The sequence below is a fragment of the Baudoinia panamericana genome (assembly GCF_000338955.1).
Source record: "Baudoinia panamericana UAMH 10762 unplaced genomic scaffold BAUCOscaffold_8, whole genome shotgun sequence".
In the NCBI taxonomy this organism is placed as follows: Eukaryota; Fungi; Ascomycota; class Dothideomycetes; order Mycosphaerellales; family Teratosphaeriaceae; genus Baudoinia; species Baudoinia panamericana.
Window position 1 is genome coordinate 109,793 of NW_006911264.1, and position 17,188 is coordinate 126,980.

The 17,188-nt window shown below is 55.7% G+C and overlaps 11 protein-coding genes across 11 annotated transcripts; 4 read left to right on the forward strand and 7 right to left on the reverse strand.

Moving 5' to 3' along the window:
• Positions 1-125: 125 nt before the first annotated feature.
• On the reverse strand, positions 126-1,035 carry BAUCODRAFT_47812 (uncharacterized protein; the record flags this gene model as incomplete). Its single annotated transcript, XM_007679316.1, has 2 exons — positions 126-928; positions 987-1,035. Coding segments are annotated over 2 exons (852 nt in total), but the record flags the coding sequence as incomplete, so codon positions are not given.
• Positions 1,036-1,188: 153 nt separating this feature from the next.
• On the reverse strand, positions 1,189-2,625 carry BAUCODRAFT_34951 (uncharacterized protein). The gene is made up of 4 exons (XM_007679182.1): positions 2,498-2,625; positions 1,975-2,445; positions 1,633-1,922; positions 1,189-1,580 (listed from the first exon to the last, which is right to left on the reverse strand). Coding segments are annotated over exons 1-4 (780 nt in total). The 5' UTR covers positions 2,499-2,625; the 3' UTR covers positions 1,189-1,562.
• A 62-nt stretch (positions 2,626-2,687) lies between these two features.
• On the reverse strand, positions 2,688-5,870 carry BAUCODRAFT_34952 (uncharacterized protein). The gene has a single exon (XM_007679183.1). It carries the CDS (start codon positions 5,764-5,766, stop codon positions 2,806-2,808), a length of 2,961 nt encoding a protein of 986 aa, XP_007677373.1. The 5' UTR covers positions 5,767-5,870; the 3' UTR covers positions 2,688-2,805.
• A 194-nt stretch (positions 5,871-6,064) lies between these two features.
• BAUCODRAFT_34953 (uncharacterized protein) lies at positions 6,065-7,585 on the forward strand. The gene has a single exon (XM_007679184.1). The coding sequence runs from the start codon at positions 6,117-6,119 to the stop codon at positions 7,350-7,352; it is 1,236 nt and encodes a 411-aa protein (XP_007677374.1). The 5' UTR covers positions 6,065-6,116; the 3' UTR covers positions 7,353-7,585.
• Positions 7,586-7,604: 19 nt separating this feature from the next.
• BAUCODRAFT_123447 (uncharacterized protein) lies at positions 7,605-7,988 on the reverse strand (the record flags this gene model as incomplete). Its single annotated transcript, XM_007679461.1, has 2 exons — positions 7,605-7,646; positions 7,731-7,988. The coding sequence occupies 2 exons, from the start codon at positions 7,986-7,988 to the stop codon at positions 7,605-7,607; spliced, it is 300 nt and encodes a 99-aa protein (XP_007677651.1).
• Positions 7,989-8,799: 811 nt separating this feature from the next.
• Positions 8,800-10,416, forward strand: BAUCODRAFT_40738 (uncharacterized protein; the record flags this gene model as incomplete). Its single annotated transcript, XM_007679303.1, has 1 exon — positions 8,800-10,416. A coding segment is annotated over one exon (1,617 nt), but the record flags the coding sequence as incomplete, so codon positions are not given.
• A 213-nt stretch (positions 10,417-10,629) lies between these two features.
• Positions 10,630-11,180, forward strand: BAUCODRAFT_520000 (uncharacterized protein). The gene has a single exon (XM_007679462.1). It carries the CDS (start codon positions 10,817-10,819, stop codon positions 11,102-11,104), a length of 288 nt encoding a protein of 95 aa, XP_007677652.1. The 5' UTR covers positions 10,630-10,816; the 3' UTR covers positions 11,105-11,180.
• On the reverse strand, positions 11,162-11,666 carry BAUCODRAFT_520166 (uncharacterized protein). Its single transcript, XM_007679463.1, has 3 exons — positions 11,428-11,666; positions 11,292-11,375; positions 11,162-11,222 (listed from the first exon to the last, which is right to left on the reverse strand). Exons 1-3 carry the CDS (start codon positions 11,575-11,577, stop codon positions 11,220-11,222), a joined length of 237 nt encoding a protein of 78 aa, XP_007677653.1. The 5' UTR covers positions 11,578-11,666; the 3' UTR covers positions 11,162-11,219.
• A 1,509-nt stretch (positions 11,667-13,175) lies between these two features.
• On the reverse strand, positions 13,176-13,677 carry BAUCODRAFT_34958 (uncharacterized protein). The gene has a single exon (XM_007679185.1). It carries the CDS (start codon positions 13,476-13,478, stop codon positions 13,272-13,274), a length of 207 nt encoding a protein of 68 aa, XP_007677375.1. The 5' UTR covers positions 13,479-13,677; the 3' UTR covers positions 13,176-13,271.
• Positions 13,678-14,628: 951 nt separating this feature from the next.
• BAUCODRAFT_520026 (uncharacterized protein) lies at positions 14,629-15,272 on the forward strand. The gene has a single exon (XM_007679464.1). It carries the CDS (start codon positions 14,753-14,755, stop codon positions 15,200-15,202), a length of 450 nt encoding a protein of 149 aa, XP_007677654.1. The 5' UTR covers positions 14,629-14,752; the 3' UTR covers positions 15,203-15,272.
• Positions 15,273-15,341: 69 nt separating this feature from the next.
• On the reverse strand, positions 15,342-17,123 carry BAUCODRAFT_149001 (uncharacterized protein; the record flags this gene model as incomplete). The annotated part of the gene is made up of 1 exon (XM_007679465.1): positions 15,342-17,123. The coding sequence occupies one exon, from the start codon at positions 17,121-17,123 to the stop codon at positions 15,342-15,344; it is 1,782 nt and encodes a 593-aa protein (XP_007677655.1).
• Between the last annotated feature and the right edge of the window lie 65 nt (positions 17,124-17,188).

Sequence of the window (17,188 nt, forward strand, 5' to 3'; positions counted from 1 at the left end):
AGCGCCTCCACATTGCGAACCACCCTTACTTCAGCCGCTCGAGTGAGCCTTAAGTGCCTCAGCGTCTCCCTCTCCTCACTTCCCTCTTCATCCTTCCCTTCATTCAAAGCATGTTCTTCGGTATGCTTCAGCCTCTCTGACGCAGCTTCATAATGCGCTGCCGTATCCTTCAGCACCGCTTGCATGCTCGCCAGCACCTTCTCCGCCGCTTTGGCAAGAGGTAGGTCCGGGCCAGCGACGTCGTCCGGAGTTCGCCAGCTTGCCTTGTTGAGCACACCAGCTTGTTGGGCGGCTTGTCGGAACCGTGACACTATAAGTGCGGCGAACATATCTCCTGTTCCGGAGAACATTATAGGTAGCGCCGGTATACTGATTCGAAACATGCGCGGCTTCCGCTCGCTGGTTGCAGAAGAGCCGATAACCGTCATCATTGCCTGCGAGGCGAGGTCCTCATCAGTCGTCGTAGGCGTGCTCGAGGTCGACGGTGGTAGTCGTATGCTCGTGATGAGCACGTGGGGCACTCGATACGTCTCATGCAGCTTCGTGATAGCCTCCTCCAGCGACGGCAAGTCGTGGATCTTGACATCGCTCAGCCACTCCGCCTCGTACTGGTTGGGCAAGATGAGATCGGCATCCTTGAGCAAGCTCTTGTATACCGGCAACTCATCCTCCGCCACGTAGATACGCCCGTTGTCGCCCATCACCGGATCCATAGCCCAGAAGAAGGATCCTGGCTTGGTATGTGAGCGATCTTTGAGCTCCCGGGCAATGCGGCCTATCTGCTCGACGAGGCCGGCAGACGGGCTATAGCCGGAAAGCAGCATTTCGAAAGTGTCCAGCTTCGCCTCCTTGAGACCTTGCCAGAGTTCCGCGACTTCTTCGGGTGGTGTCTTGCGACCTTTGAATCGTTTGTAGCCGACATGATTGCCTGTCGCAACCGGTTACCATGACCTGTAAGTATCCGGAGTAGGTGTCCTCGCTCTTACTGTAGTTCACGGTATTTATCGCAGACACCTCGCAACCCAATGTCTGCATGCAGAACGTCGCCATCGTGTTGCCGACATATCTGCGAGTATCTCAGCTACGGTTGATTGCATGATGTCTACTCTAAACGTACCCAGAGGTGACCTTGACGGAACAGTCAGTGTTCGTTCATTTAGCCGCCCATAGTGTGAGGGGGAGAACCCACATGACTGGCGATCGCCAGGACGTGAGTCTCCGGCACCTCTGGCTCGTCGTCCATGCTGCTGGTAATCGCGCAATGGCAGAGAAAGTGTGAAGAAATTGCACGTTGATTGAGGAAATTGTTGTCAGAATTTCGTGCGATAAACAAACAGCCGCCGCTTCGCCGATGACGCAAAAGTTGCGCCTACTCAATGCCAGCGACACAGAGATTCTTTGCGATAAGGACTCCGTTTGCAAATGCATGCCTACCAATACCCCTCATGTACATCAATCCGTGATATGCAAATGGCCATGGCATGTTTGTTCGCGAGAGAACAACCGCCCAGCTCGTCTGAATCGGAGGCATTGACCATAGCTCGATTCTCTCAATGCTGGGCTCATTCCTCGTCTCCAATCTATCGTACGATCAGTATCTGCCGACTCGCACACGGTTGATAAGATACGTACCTTTGGCGCCAGATAGAACCTGAGGTAGCTGTTGTTGCTGAGCGCATACTCCACCAACAGCGGGACTTCACTGCTTAAGCACAGCTTAACGGAGTCGCTCAGCCCACTAGCTTTGCAGAAGTTGACGAGGTACTTGAGCGAAAAGGTGAGCGCCACGGGTTCGGTCAGGCGGATGTCGATGTTCTTCTCAGGCTTGTCCACGTCGGTATGCGAGCGTAGTGTGACTGAGCCCGAACCGATGTCGCCGCTGCAGGCAAACTTGACACCCTCCTTTGTGCACTCGATCGAAACTGCGAACCCATTAGAAGTTGATCATCGCTCCCTACGAGCTGGCTGTCGTACCAGACTCAGACAACGCAGTCAAATCTCGACAAATCCTCTGAAACTCCGAACTCGGCATAGAGATCTCAGCAGCATACTCCGTATCCGGAATGCCCAGATGCTCTTGATCAATATCCATAAGCTTGATGTCATACTCGCTCAACCGATCGTTATCAGCGCTCTCGAACTGCATGTTGACCACATCCGGCGCATCTTCCGCCTTGAGCGTCAGAATATCCTCGTTTTGCGCGCATCGTAGCACCTTTTGTAAGGAGGTCAAGTTGATACCGAGAGCGATGTTACGATCGCAGCGGAAGGGCGAGAAGGATTCGGACTTTAGCATCATCGACACGAGGGCGACGTGGGAGTTGTCCATGGCTTGCAGGGCGATGCCGGAGTCATTGCAGTCAAAGTTGCAGTCTTGGACCAGATCCTTGATTGCGTCGACCACTTTCTTGAGCAGCTGTGCCTGCTCTAGGCGGGCCTCGAGCACTATCACAGTATTAGCGAATGCTTTCACTTGGGTCCCATCTGAATCTCCTACTGGTGGAAGGATGCTTGTGTGGTCGGTATGGAAAGGTTGAGTTTTGAGATATGACGCTCACGATGATGAGTCGGTCGGTGTTGGTCACCGTTTTGTTGCTCCAGGTATCTGTTATATCCGCAGCGGCTTGTTGGTGGAACAAGATCTGGAGAACGCGTCGCGCTTTAGCATCTTCACGTGGCGGAAGTATCCGCAACCTTGTTGAATGGGGCAGAGCAGGGTCGCACGTGATGCGATAACGCTGCTTATCTAGAGCTATGGGTAGAGTATCAAGCCAGCAATGTGTCTCAAGATCGTGCTTATAAGGCTCAGCTTCCTACATCCAGCACACCACTCTCCCTCAGACTCCTCACCAACTCCGGCTCCAGAAACCTTCCTACGCCAACATCTTCACTCAACCCCTTCCTCCTTCTCGTCTTCAACACGAAGTCCCTCGCCGTCCCTTGCACAGGCGCGGGTTCTAACGGCCTGAGCTTCACACTCCGATCCAACGGATCTCCCGGCACAACCTCCCACTTCTCAAACACTAAACTCACCGTTGCCTGCCCTTGGGTGTGTATCCGAAGATCGGTCTCGAACCCAAACGAGTCGATCACAGGTATCAGTCCACGGACTGAGTAGAGTGGAGTTCCGGGCACAGCAGCGTCTGTGAGAACGTGGCCCCGCCGGCGAGCGAGAACGGTGTAGAACGCTTTGACTGTGTTCAGCGGTCCGAGCATAGTGGCGGCATAGACAGGCTCCATGAGCCGCGGACTGGCCATAAGAAAGGAAGAGTAGCATGCTCGCCGCGCCGTGGGAATAATCTGTCCACCACCACGGAAGATGGCCTCGGAAGCGAGATCGACGTTCGTGAGGCGGAACTTGGTGTTACGGATCGGTTCTTCGCAGAGCGGCCCCTCCCTCGTACCCCAGCTGAATCCTTGCTTGATGCCGTCTCGTACCGAGCGGAGGATCTTCTGATCGACCTCGCTCGGCAGCGTGTCGTTTTGCAGGATATTGGGACCCATTTCTTCCGGCCCAAACGCCCAGATGTTGCGGCTGGCGAGTAGGTCCCACCCGTAATTCTCCTCGAAGAACTTGCCGACGGTACGCACAGGGTCTTTGATGCTGACTTTACCGCGCTCGATGTCTTCTGCGATGCCGTCGTCCAACGGCTCCGCGACGAAGGTGAGCTTATTCTTCTTGTTGGGCGTGATAGCATAGCACTGAATGGCGGACTGGTCGACGCACGTCTCGCAGAACCTCGTTACGGGATCGGAGACTTTGATCTCCATCTGTGCGTACAGCCGGCGGAGATCGTGGAGCACGCAGTCCATGTACAGCTCGCCTGTACCTAGCACAACGTGCTCTCCACTCTCCTCGACTTTCGTAGTGATGAGCGGATAAGACTTATTGATCTTGCGCAATCCGTCTAGCATTTTCGGCAGCTCCGACGGGTTGATCGGCTCCACAGCCACTTTAAAAACGCTTTCGAAGAAGTGAGCAACGGGCTTGAAAATGTATGCATCCTCCTCATTCGGCAGCTTCGGCGCTACAAGCGTGGCAGTCTTGACAATGCTGTTGTCAACGCCACTCATCAGCACGAAGTTGCCGGCTGGCACGCCGGAAACAGGCACGTTGTACCGGCTTTCTGCGATCCACACCGCCTCGATCGTGGTATTAACCATGTCCTCTTCGTCGTCAATACTGTAGTTCTCGCCTAGCACTCTCACCTGTTGGCCAGCTTGCACAGTCCCGCTCATGACTCGGCCAAAAGAGTAGAAGCCTTTGGCGTCAGACGTGTTGAACAGCTTCGTGATGTGCACTACCAGCGGCCCCTCTGCATCGCACTCCAGCATGCTCGTCGCCGTCTTCGTGTCTTGTGGTCCAGTGTAGAATTGATCCAGCATTCTCTTTGCGCCCTTCTGGGGCGAAGGGACATGCTGAACAATCATATCTACTAGCCCCGTCGCAGGGCCAAAGAATTGTTCGCAGACCAGCTTCAGCAGATCTTTGGCGTTGGCCCGCAGCTGCGAGGGCTTGAGGAAGATGCCCAATTCCTCGAGCGTTTTCCTCAAATCCTGCGGTGACTCGGAAATGGTATGGCTGTACAACTTATAAATCGGTTCTAGCACGAAATGCACGAAGCTGCGCTTCGCTCTCTCCTCCACTGCTTTCCGTGTAAACTTGCGTGAACCAGGGTTGAAGAAAATGTCGCCCCATAACCGTCGTGCGAACTCGGAGGGGTCGAACTGCGAAATGGGATACGTGTCCGCGTACATCTTCGCGAAGCTAGGTAAGGTGAGGCACCAGCCCATACTGCCACAGGCGAAAGCGACGTTGCCCTTCTCAGGGCTGACACGGAAGCGTTCGCCTCGACCAGGTATAACGGACTCGATGTAGGTGTTGACTTCTTCCACAACATGCTTCACCTTAAAGTAAGCGTCGGTGGGTGGCAGTTTGAGCTCCAGAATTAGACGGTCCATCTTGTTGACCAGAAGGACTACCGGCAAGTTTGAGAGTACAGCGTGCTTAATCGCAAGCTCTGTCTGCGTCTGCACGCCCTCCACCACGTCAACCACCAACACCACGCCATCAACCAGCCGCATGGAGGCAGCTAACTCGTCTGCGAAGTTGACATGGCCCGGTGTGTCAAGCATGTTGAGGAGGTGACTTTTGCCACTCGTGCCTTGCAACACAAGACTCATGGGACTCGCTTTGACGCTTAATCCTCGCTCGCGCTCTAGCACATGCGTGTCCGTATATCGCATCGGTTGGTCGCGCTCCTCGCCTTTGAGACCGAGGCGCAGTTTCGAGACATCATGCGTTTGCGCAACAAGCATGTCCATCAAGCTGGTCTTGCCGTGATGCAGATGACCACAAAAGGCAATATTCCGAATTTGTTCCGGAAAGCTCATAAGGTCGGTAAGAAAGCCGCGATCGAAGTAGACGGGCGGGAGATCGTCTTCCTCGACGGTAAATTTCTTATGGATGACAGGCTCCACGATAGGCTGTTGTAGAGTCTGCGTGTCTTCTTCTTGGACAAGCGTCTCGACACCTGGACCATAGAGTTGAGAGGCGGAAGGGTAATATTGCTTGTCTTCGTGTAATACTACCGCATTAGAAGGCCCATCATCGACCTCCATAAGCTCCTGTCCGGTCGGGGCAGCAGCAGGTTCCGCATCATCATCCAGATACTGCGCGTAGGCATTGTCGGCGGGTTGTTCTTCTTCATCTTCGTCGACTTCTTCGCTAATGTAGTTGCCGAACTCGTCGTACAGGTCGTCCATACCGCGCAGCTATAATTGTACTCCAGATTTACCCAAGTGAGTGTGCAGTATGCGGCTAAGTTATGGCACGCGACAGTCTTGCGCAGAGTGATCGCATATCGACCCGAGTCAGTGCGATGTTTTGCGCCACAAAGGCTGCTCGTCCGCTGACTCAGTGGTGCATGATGCAGGGCAAGTCCTAGCGGCCAACGGATGCGGTGGGGGAGGAGCTTGGGCATGCGGACATTAATTGTCTTACGAGTAACATGAACCGACAAGTCGTTGTCGTACGACTGAATCACTCTCGAGGCTAACACTCACTCCCTGCCACGTCGAAACTCTTTTTGCTCCCTCTCAACACTACATACACCATGGCGCCTCCTCCTCAACCAGTCTACATCCTCTCCGCCGTCCGCACCCCTGTAGGGCAATTCCTAGGCTCCCTGTCCTCCCTCTCCGCCATCCAACTCGGCAGCCACGCCATTCGCTCCGCCGTGCAACGCGCCAACATCGAACCCTCCGAGGTCGAAGAAGTCTTCTTCGGTAACGTTCTCCAAGCGAACCTCGGCCAGAATCCAGCACGACAATGCACAATCTACGCCGGCCTGCCCGAGTCCACCGTCGCGACTACAATCAACAAAGTTTGCGCATCCAGCGTCAAGGCAATGGCGATAGCCGCGCAAACGATCCTATGCGGTAATGCGGAGGTAGTGGTCGCAGGCGGCACGGAGAGCATGAGTAACGCGCCACACTATGTGACGGGTATGCGGAATGGTGTGAAGTTCGGCAACCAGTCGATGGTGGACGGCGTGCTGAAAGACGGCTTGACCGATGTATACAAGAACGAGCATATGGGTCTGCAAGGCGAGGAGTGTGCCGACGACCACGGCTTCAACCGGGAAGAGTCAGATGCGTACTGCATCCGGAGCTACAAGAAGGCGCAATGGGCGCAAGAGAGCGGGTGGTTCAGAGAGGAGATTGCGCCTGTCACGATACCTGGCGCGAAGGGTAAGCCGGACACTGTAATCGACAAGGATGACGAGCCGAAGAATTTCAACGAGTCGAAGACGAAGACTCTCCGGCCTTCGTTCAAGAGCGACGGCACGGTGACGGCGGCCAATGCTTCACCGCTATCCGACGGCGCGGCGGCGTTTGTGCTGGCAAGTGAGGAGTATGTCAAGAAGCATAATCTACAGCCCTTGGCGAAGATACTCGGCTGGGGCGACGCGGCGAAGAATCCGTCCAAATTCACCACCGCGCCTGCGCTCGCCATACCGAAAGCGCTGAAGCATGCGGGCGTCAAGCAGGAAGACGTCGACGCCTTTGAGATCAACGAAGCCTTTTCGGTAGTCGCGTTGGCTAATATGAAGCTGCTGGGCATCTCGGAGGACAAAGTTAACCTGCATGGTGGCGCTGTGGCGCTAGGTCATCCGCTTGGTGCTTCGGGAGCGCGCATTGTGACGACGTTGCTGGGTGTGCTCCGGGAGAAGAAGGGTAAGATCGGATGTGCTGGCATCTGCAACGGTGGTGGCGGCGCGAGTGCGATTGTGGTGGAGCTGCTCGAGTCGGGGTCGTGGACGAATGGTGTGGCGAACGGGCATGCGTAGCGCGCAGTGGGTGTTAAGTTAAGGGTGAGGACGTGGGAGCGACGGAACACCTTACCTGTTCGATCGCGGAATGCTTAGTTTAGCGTTGAGGTAAGCCTAATGTTTACGCCTGTGAATGATTCTAGCACTCTATGTTCCGTTTATCTAACCTTATGAACATCACTCGTGTTGCTCTTCGTGCCTTGTAGAGATGTTCAGGAAGCTCTACTCGCTGGGCGCGCTGGCCCGACACTCCCCATTGACGCCGCCAGATTAATCGGCACCCAGATGCACAATGAACAGGAGAAGCAGTAGCTATCAGGAGGCAAAGCGAATCAGCAACAAGCACGACACGGTGCACCACAACCGCAATACGGGCAAGATAATCGGTCATCTTACCGCAGGTACACCAACACAAATGACCCAAACCTCCCACCCCCGAACCCGCACCTTGCCAACAGCCATCGCATGCTGCTGGCGGTAAAAGCGTGACGCGCCGAGTAAGCTCACCGTAATCGCCGCGGCCTGGAAAATGGCTGCGAGCGGCTTGCTTAAGGCAAAGAAGCCGAAGGCGGGAGTTGCGGGGACGGAAGGTTGCAAGCGGTAGAGCTGTGCGATGGTTATGCTGAGCATGGACAGCGCGACGGAGGTGCGCATGTAGCCTAGATATGTGCGCTCGTTTGCTAGCGATGGGGAAGGCGTCAGTCTGTGCTCGCTTGGTAGACGTGTGGCAGCGGGTGTACGAAGGGTCACACGCGGGAGCATGTTGCTCCAGTCAAATGGAAAGCAGGTACAACTGCTCGAACCATGGACCTACCCAAGTGATCTCTAGCATCCTTATGGGGCACACTGAGCTCGATGGTATGTCGCCAAAACTTGGCATAAGGGTCACTCCAGTGGCGTGGTGCGAGCGTCGGACTGCCTTTGGTTGACACTTTGGACGTTTCCGCGGCATGATCGTGGGTTACGTCTTGCAGCTCTGTCGCTTCGAATTCGCCATCAACAGACTGTCGATCGCCGCCATGGAGATGGACGGGCTCAGGCTCTGGTATCGGGTCGCCGGATGGCGCATTCGCTGACTTAAGTCGCATGGCAATAGGAGCGCGAAGCTCTCAGAGTCTTTCGCCGCATGATGGTGGTAGGAGTATGCAGTGGCCTTGCCCTGCCACCACTTCCCAGGCCTGAGAGGTACGCTGAATGTTCTCGATTGCGTAGATGTTGATAAGGCAATATGACAACGACAATTGACACGGATCCTCACCTCGGCTACCGATGGTGTAATACCGTTTTGAGTTCAGTGTTCCGCCGACTTCTGCACGACACTTTGTAGAACAGCGAGACCGGATGTGGCGAGGTTTGCTACCGTAATGACAGATCATCGTCGCGAATAATACCACCTTCTTTCTTCTTGCTTTCCAGGCCGCAGATACTCTTCGGATACCAATCAGTGGCAAGCCTCGCCGGCAACATGGGTCTGACCAAGACGCAGCGCATTGCCATCCTCCTGGCCATCGACATTGTCTTCTTCTTCACCGAGCTCATTATCGGCTATGTCGTTCACTCTCTCGCCCTGGTGGCCGATGCCTTCCACATGCTCAACGACGTCCTTTCGCTTCTTGTCGGCCTGTGGGCGGTGCAGGTCGCAAACCGCAAGTCGAACAGCAAAATGTACACCTACGGATGGCAGCGGGCAGAGACGCTTGGTGCGTTGGTGAACGGTGTCTTCTTGGTCGCACTATGCGTGACCATCTTCCTCGAGGCAATCCAGCGCTTTGTCGACAAGCCTGAAGTTTCCCAGCCCAAGCTAATTCTCATCGTGGGTTGCTTCGGCCTTGCCTCGAACATTGCGGGCATATTCCTCTTCCACGACCACAGTCATGGACCTGGTGGTCATAGCCATGGTGAAGGCGAGGAGCACAGTCACGAGCATGAGCACGGGGACGGGGTGCGCCATGCAGAGGAAGGGCACGCCCATGCGCATTTTGCAGAGGAAGGCGGCAATGTAGCGGACGTGCTTCCGGAACACCAGGTTGCAGGCTGGCCGAAGACGCAGAGAACGGACACGGAAGGCAGCGAGGCTACCGCGGTGAACGCTGAGTCTCCGCGGCAGCCAAAGTTCGCCAAGCACGCTCATAGCCGGTCACGATCTCGCGCATACTCAAGCTTCGACGACATTCAGGTCAACCCAAGCGCGTTTCGCAAATCAATTATAGATGCCAGCCGTCTAGGACCTTACGAGTCAGAGGACGACACCGAGCAAGAAAACGAGAATGCTGTTGGCGACGATCACGACGACTCGCACGACCACGCAGACCACGCACATGAGGAAAGCGCTCTGATTGGCAATCACTCGAACGGTTACGGAACGTTATCCAAGCGCAAGTCCATCGATCACAAACAACACATCCACCGCCAGCCGAAGGACGCAAGCAAAGGCCATGGCCACTCACACGGCGACCTGAACATGAGAGGCATCCTCCTGCACGTCATGGGCGACGCCCTCGGCAACATCGGCGTCATTGCCACCGCCCTGATCATCTGGCTTACCTCCTTCCCGGGCCGCTTCTACTTCGACCCGGCCATTTCGCTCGTAATCACAGTCATTATCCTCGCATCGGCGATCCCGCTCTGCAAGGCCGCATCTCGCATCCTGCTCCAAGCCGTGCCAATCGGTATCAACATCGACGACATTACAGCCGACATACAGGACCTACCCGGCATCCTGAGCTGCCATCATCTGCACGTATGGCAGTTGAGCGACACGAAGCTCGTGGCCAGCTTGCACGTGCAAGTCGAGTTCGACTTCAAAGACGAAGGCTCCGCGCGGTACATGCACCTCGCCCAGAACATCCGGGAGTGTTTGCACGAGTACGGCATCCATTCGTCTACAATTCAGCCGGAGTTCTGCCTGGATCCGGATCATGACCACCAGGAGGAGCATGCGCACTCGCATGATGGCGATGGTGGACACGGATCGGCGCCGAAGTCGCAAAGTCATAGCCACGCTGGCAGCGTGCGAGGGGCCGATGCTTGCCTGTTGGAGTGTGGTGAGGGTTGCGGGACTAATGGGTCGTGCTGTCCGCCGCCGCCGCCGCAGCAGCAGTCGGAGCATGATCACGGGCACGGCGAGTGAAACTCACCTCATTGTACGGGCGTTTAGCGTTATGATCGGAGGCGCATTCATTCCGGAGCAGGATGTAAATCGTAGAATCAAAAAGGCTATGCAAGGCCCCGAGGCTTTGTCCATTGGCGGTCGGGAGAGCAAGCTGTATGCTTAGTACATTTATGTCAGTTCAGATCGCTGTCCCTTCCTGGTCGACGGCCCTTTCAGGTGCTAAAACGTTCACGACCGGACACTTTCTGAACGACCTGCCGGAGCTTGCCCGTATAGATATCGAACTCGCATCCCCGCATTGTTTGCGCCATACCCTGCCGCTCTAAGGCTGCGCCCAGGACCATTCGATATCACTTGAAGGGCTTGCTGAATGCCATTGGTGCCAATGCAGCTAGCAAGTCGGTGCTGCCCAGCAAGCGTCCCACAGATCTATCTGGTCCACCGACCCTGTGCTGATCGTCCCAAAAACCATAATCTGCACTTTGTGCTCATGGGCCGGAGACAGCGCTTCCAGCTTCGGGCAGATCTAGGATCCGTTGAGCAGTGGGTGCCACGCTCTGCGCTCGCAACGCCAGCGTTCTGCTCCCATGAGTTGCACGATTACTGTATGTACGCGTGTGGGAAACCAAGATCAAGGCCTCGAAGCCTTGGGGTGTGATATCAAAACCAATGAAAGACGGGCGGTAGATGTCCGACAATGGTGCGCAATAAGGACGCCTCGCTGAGCTGTGATCGGAGAAGAGTTGTTGGGAAGATGCGATGGTCGACACAAGTTACTGATCGGTTCCTGCATCAGCTATATTCCGTCTCTGCTTAGGCCAATGATATTTGGTGGCCAGGCATACCGATGCATGTCTTCGGTAGAGGACGACCAGTGCCTTCAATTTGGGCGACGGTTGGGAGAGGGTGATGGGTTTGCTGCGTAGCTCCTCCGGGACTTGAGTAACGATACTCGGTCTGCTCATCATTCACGGACCTAACATTCTGGTTCCATTGGAAGGGCTCACTGTGCGACGCTGCCATCGCCATGTCTGCCATTGGTAGTGAGTGTAGGAAGGAGAGGTTAAACAAGACGTGACCTGATGAGAAGCTACTTGAATACACTTCGGTTTCAACCACCTCTCCGTCCATATACTTGTAAGACTGTGGCAATACTAGGGTTGCCGGCTGCAAGACCGGGCGGATACATGTGCCATGCGCCGTGTTCTGAGTCAGCTGGTGTAAAGGTAACAATTGTCTACCTTCCGGCAATCAGTCAGATTGAGTCAGGCGCCCTCAGCGGAGCTTAGGTACGCAGTCGTTATCAGCGATGTTGCTTGCTGGGCCGGCCAAACGCGAACACCAGCTTCCTGCGTATTTCAGCTCATGCATATGTGCCCAGCTTTTACCTCGCATATCATTGGGATTGGTCTACGCAGTTACGCACGGTCTTATCCCTCATATATGGTATGGTCGATCATCACAGTTATATGTCTTCGTCTTTCCAGTTCGCTGCTGTGCAGTCTTCTACCAGCCAAATAGATCGCTTGTGTGAGAATGAAGTCGTACGCGTGAGGTTACGCTAACCTACCTTATCAACCGACGTCGAGCTTCATGTATGGTCCGAGTTAAGGAATGCAAGTTATGCTGATGGTACTTTCAAACTTCACCTCTTCGATACATTACTATCTACTACGAGACAACCCATCCGAGAGATAATATGACACCGTCAGCCCATGCAACGCTCGTGGAAAAAATGCATGTCAAAGCAGCAGCCCGCTTTGGTGGTATCATCGCAAGCATCAAGAACACTCTCTTCAACTTCCTCCATCTCGTGGGAGAGCCAGCCTGTGCTCTCTCAAGTCGTGACGAGCGTTAGACGCGTGTATGTGCGTTTTATACCCCTTGAACGCTCGCGGAAGGAACGATCTTGGTGCCGACAAGAACGTGACTGCAGCTCTTTTACAACGCGAGAAGGGCGAGCGCGGCGGCACCCAGGAGACCTGGAGCGAGCGTCTGAACTGCGGCGGCGCCGGCGGCGCTTGATGAGGCAGCGGCGCTTCCGCTTGCGGCGGCTAAGGAAGATGTTAGTTTTGTTCCTCACGAGGAACTATGTGTAGTTTGAACTTACCGCTGGAGGCGCGCGTAGAGGCGCTCGCGGCACCTGAGCTAGCGGCACCAGCTGCAGATGAAGCACCTGAGCTGACCGCGCCACCTGCGGAGGAGGCACGCGACGAAGCGCCAGCGGCACCTGAAGAAACGCCGGATGAAGCGGCAGCCGCCCCGGAAGACACACCAGACGCGCCAGACGAGACAGCACCGCCTGCAACGGCTGCACCAGTTCCAGAGGCAGAACCGGCAGTGGCGTTACCCGCACCTCCAGCGAAGATGGTCGTCTCGCCGGTGGTGGTGGTGTACTGAGTGCCAGAAGCGGACACGACTGCGGTCAAGGCGGAGGTGGTAATTGCGGAAGGACTGCCGCTGGCGCCACTTGCAGCACCAGCGCTGCCTGAGCTCGCGCCGGCACCACCCACAACACCAGCGCCATAGATCGTCGTGAAGCCGGTAGTGGTCGTGTATGACGAGCCCGAAGCAGAGACGAGCGCGATGAGGGCAGAGGTGGTGACTGGGGAGCCACTACCGCTGCCGCTTGGCACAGCAGTCGAGGTAACGGTCGCGGTTGCAACGGCGGAAGCAGGTCCGGAAGAGGCGCCAGACGCAATACCTGAGAGACCAGACACCGCTGAGCCACCGGCAGAAGCGAGGACGGAGACAGCGCTTGCAGAGGCAGTGACCGCGCTGCTACCGGACGCGACCTGTTGAGCGAGAGCAGCTGATCTCAGATATTAGTGCAGGGTCGCAAACAGCTCCCATTGCGGTCCCTTACCTGAGCAGAATGTGAGACCGTATGAGATGACAGACTGCGCGTCCGCCGAGTTCTGGCAGGCCTGGTTCGAGCAGTCACGGACACCGTAGCCGAACTCGGGCGAGGTGCAGTAGCAGGTCACGTTGCCTACCGCGCAGCCGAGCTGGGAGCTGGCAACCTGGAGCATGTTGTTGATGCATGTTTGCTGTGCGCTGGTCAGTGATGAACAGTTCAGTCAGAGGCCGACCGAGCGCGCAATGAGGTACTCCTTCGATGCTGGCACAGGATCGTCGGGGTTACTTACACCGCACTGAGGCAGCGAGCTGAGGTCTTGGGCGGCAGCGAGGACGGCGCCAGCGAGGATGGCGAACGTGGTCTTCATGGTGTCGAAGAGTGGTTGACGGTGCAAAAACTGCTGGTGACTGAAGTGCTTGTGGTCGACGAAAGTCTGTGGGCTACCGATATGGAGCTTGTACAGGACCGGTCACTGATGTGAATGCTTGACGGCGCGGTGGTGGAAAGAAAGGAGGGAGAGAAGGATTACGTCCGAAGGTTAAGATGTGCCTTTGATTATCTCATTTGCCTGCTTTCCTGCACAAAGTGCGCTCTTGCTTGCTGAAGCTTGCCCAGTTTCACTTCATGCAGCACGCGCCATCCCCCCTGCCGAGTCACGCTAAGGGGCGAGCTAATGGAGCGCGTGCTATTGCATCCCCGCATATGGAAACAGTTTCAGCTACACATGGTACATCGCTTTCTGGAGCTCTGTCTCGCTGTGGACGACTTCTTTCTGACAGGACCGTTCCAGGGAGTGTGAGGGACCTGTTTTCAACATGATACATCCACGTGGGGTGACTATCTGGCATGACTTACCGCCCCTGCGTCACACAAAAGCGTCGACTTTCAATCGAACACAGCAGACTGCAACCCGTCCCAAATCTCGGCTCGAAGCCCTCCATTGAAAAGTGGCGTCGGCGCGCTTCGATTGGATGGCATGGTAAAGCTTGAGTTAAACGTGCGCTGGCGATGATGTGGCGCTGCTTCTACGACTGTTGCATGGGCCATATCTACGTCTTCACAGCTGATGTCATGTTTCGAAAGAACTACCAGAGCCAAGAAAGCGATGTCGACCGGGCCACGAGTCCTGGCATGATTCCACGCGGTTGTGGATGTCATATGTGGCTGATGGAAGCTCATTTGCCTACACTCCTTCATCTCATCTCCTGTGCGGCTCGCCGTTGGCGCCGCTGCAGCCTATCATAGCGCGCTCTCGGCTATGTCGCACAGAAGCTTGGTGTCGCCAAAGCGGAAACTGCACTCGGCGCACCGCCGCACTAATGGATGTCACTGTAGATTCTAGACTTGCGGATGCCGAATCCATCACTTGAAGAATAAACGTTGAAGAGTACGCGGTGCTTGCTGCGCAGAAGACGCTCAGCTTACGTCTTCCTGCGTGTTTTCACGATGCGTGTCGTCGCAGCCACACCTATCCGAAGTCTCGATCATGCGAAGGCTAAGTGCGTGGCCTCCGGCGTGCATGCGCTTCCGATCGCTCCACGGCCGCAGGTCCTAGCGGCTGCACCCAGCAATAACTCGATGTCATGTGCCTCGGCTTCCGATTGGAAGCGTACGTCATACAGTCGTCGATCACATACAGCCAAGCTCCTCGCCATGCACTACACAACAATGAGGCACTCCTCGTTTGCGCAGGCAATACCAGGGGAGCAACGCAAGCCAGGGATGCTTCCAGGCTGGCGAGTGCAGTTCACCGCACTGATATCATACAATGGACGCGACGTAAAGCGTTTGGACCGTGCCCAAGTCAAAGCTAGACTGAGAAACGTTTGGCCGTTGGATCGATCGAACGATGGAACACTTCGTTACCATGAAGCGAATGTCAATTGCGAAGCCTGAAAGAATCGGATGTCGTGCATTCTACTGCTCATGATACTGTTGAGTCCGCTTGTCGTCGCTGCTGTTGCATGACGTTCGCGACATGCGACCACTTGTAGCTTACCTCAACATGTCTCCAGAACTTCGCCAAAGCCTTGTCCTACTCAGGCCCTAGAGATTCAGCGCGTCGTTCATCCTGACCACCTGCCGAGAACTCCCTCACATTACAGAGGAGTTCTCGGTATGCGAAGATTGCAGCAGATTGTACAAATCGTCCTATAGGTCCGGGCTCGCGGTCGTAGTCCAGAGGATGCTCCATCACCTTCCGCTTAAGCTTCATGGACTCGGGGTGTGTCCAGTAGCTCCGCATCTTGTCCGTCCATGACTGTCCCTGCAATGTTGTTGCGCGGACGGTAATCGTGGGCTGATCTGGACGGATCACTTGATACTCCAGTGTGCGATTGTCAAGGAACCTGTGACCGATGATTGCCGCACCCGCTGATGTGTCCGGCTCGTAACTCTTCAGGCCCGCTCGCGACGACTTGTCAGATTCGGAGAGCTCACACGAGTGAACGCTGTATTTCCGGTCGCTCACAAGGCACGTCTTGCTGCAATAGAACTTCTGGTCGCAAGGGCATGACTTCAGAGGCCCACCGTCCTCAGCTTGCGACACGCCGCAGCGATTGCAGTGCTTTTTGTCGGTGCATCGATGCAACCTCTCGTCCCAATCCAACTGTAGGCACTCCGCGTCGCAGTACAGACGTTTGCCGCATGTGCAGCGTTGAAGACGATTTGGACCCAGTGGTCTGGCGAGACAGCGGCTGCAGGCAGTGCGGGGAGGCGAGATGGTCGCATCAGGATGTTCATCGCCCCAATGCTCGTCAAGGCACGAGTCACTGCAGCAAATGACATCGTCGCAGACTTGGCATTCTACAGGCTCATCATCATCGCCTTTGGCGTGCTCTTCCGGTAGCGGCGCAAGACAATGATAACATCTGCGCCAGCAGTCGTCTTGTTCATCTTCTTCATTCTCCTTCTCGGGTGACCGAGAGCGTGCTCTCATTTTCCCTTTTGCTCTAGCACTAGGACCCTTGGCAGGGCTATCACACATCGAGAAATGCAAGGCAAGGCATTCATCACTGCACAACCTGGCGGTCTCGCACACATTGCACTCGAAGATCAACTCCTCGTCGGTGTCAAAATCATATGTGTCCTCGGGCAAAGCTGCTTCACACTGTGCGCATGTCGTGGTCATGCTGCCGTTCCGCTTTGAGGCCTGATTATTCTCCGCTGCCTCGCCAAACCCGTGGTGACTCTGCTTATGGCGTGAAAGGCACCGGGTGCCACAATAGACACCTTCTCCGCAGTCACAGAAGCAGATCGCGGCGGCAAACTCGTCGTTGACGTGGTCGCCGAGGCCGAGAAACTTCCTGCAGCTGCCACATCTCACGCTTCCATCGGCTTTTGGAGGCTTGGGCGGTAAGAGGCGGATTCTTCGCGGCTTTGGCGGCGAATCCGTCTCGGCTACAGTCTTCAGAGACCGCCTTGCAGACGGGTCGTTGCACTGGAGGTCGAGTAACTTTCTAGCCACTTGGAGATCGTTCTCCGGTTCTGCCACAGTCTCTGCACAGTCCTCGGCACCCTCTTGCGCGTGGGTGTACTTCTTGTGTTCCTTCTTCGCCCTCTTCGCAGGAGGTTCGGAGCTTGTAGAGGAGCAATAACACTTTCTCCGCTTGCAGTCCGGACACTTCTCCTTCTTCGAGCGTTTGCGTGGCGTCACGTCCCAAAATTTGGTCATCCAGGAGCTAGGATTGCACAGAGTCTGTCTCGCAATCTCGATTCGCTTCTTGTCCCAACTCATGCTTTGATCGAAGCTTTCCAGAAACGGCAGCATCACCTGTTCCCGAGATGGCGACGGGCTGCGCTCGACGTGCTCTCGCATCTCGGCCTGCAGCCTTCGCCAGGGAGTGTGCAGATCGCCAAGGTACATGCCATTCGTTGAGCCAC

Coding starts and splice junctions, on each gene's coding strand:
- BAUCODRAFT_520000 (XM_007679462.1), top strand. CDS start 10,817: ATGCCATTGGTGCCAATGCAGCTAGCAAGTCGGTGCTGCCCAGCAAGC.
- BAUCODRAFT_34953 (XM_007679184.1), top strand. CDS start 6,117: ATGGCGCCTCCTCCTCAACCAGTCTACATCCTCTCCGCCGTCCGCACC.
- BAUCODRAFT_34958 (XM_007679185.1), bottom strand. CDS start 13,478: ATGCTCCAGGTTGCCAGCTCCCAGCTCGGCTGCGCGGTAGGCAACGTG.
- BAUCODRAFT_520166 (XM_007679463.1), bottom strand. CDS start 11,577: ATGGACGGAGAGGTGGTTGAAACCGAAGTGTATTCAAGTAGCTTCTCA. Junction 11,376..11,427: donor CCTTCCAATGGAACCAGAAT/GTTAGGTCCGTG, acceptor CAAGTCCCGGAG/GAGCTACGCAGCAAACCCAT.
- BAUCODRAFT_34951 (XM_007679182.1), bottom strand. Junction 1,923..1,974: donor GACTGCGTTGTCTGAGTCTG/GTACGACAGCCA, acceptor ATGGGTTCGCAG/TTTCGATCGAGTGCACAAAG.
- BAUCODRAFT_520026 (XM_007679464.1), top strand. CDS start 14,753: ATGCGTGTCGTCGCAGCCACACCTATCCGAAGTCTCGATCATGCGAAG.
- BAUCODRAFT_34952 (XM_007679183.1), bottom strand. CDS start 5,766: ATGGACGACCTGTACGACGAGTTCGGCAACTACATTAGCGAAGAAGTC.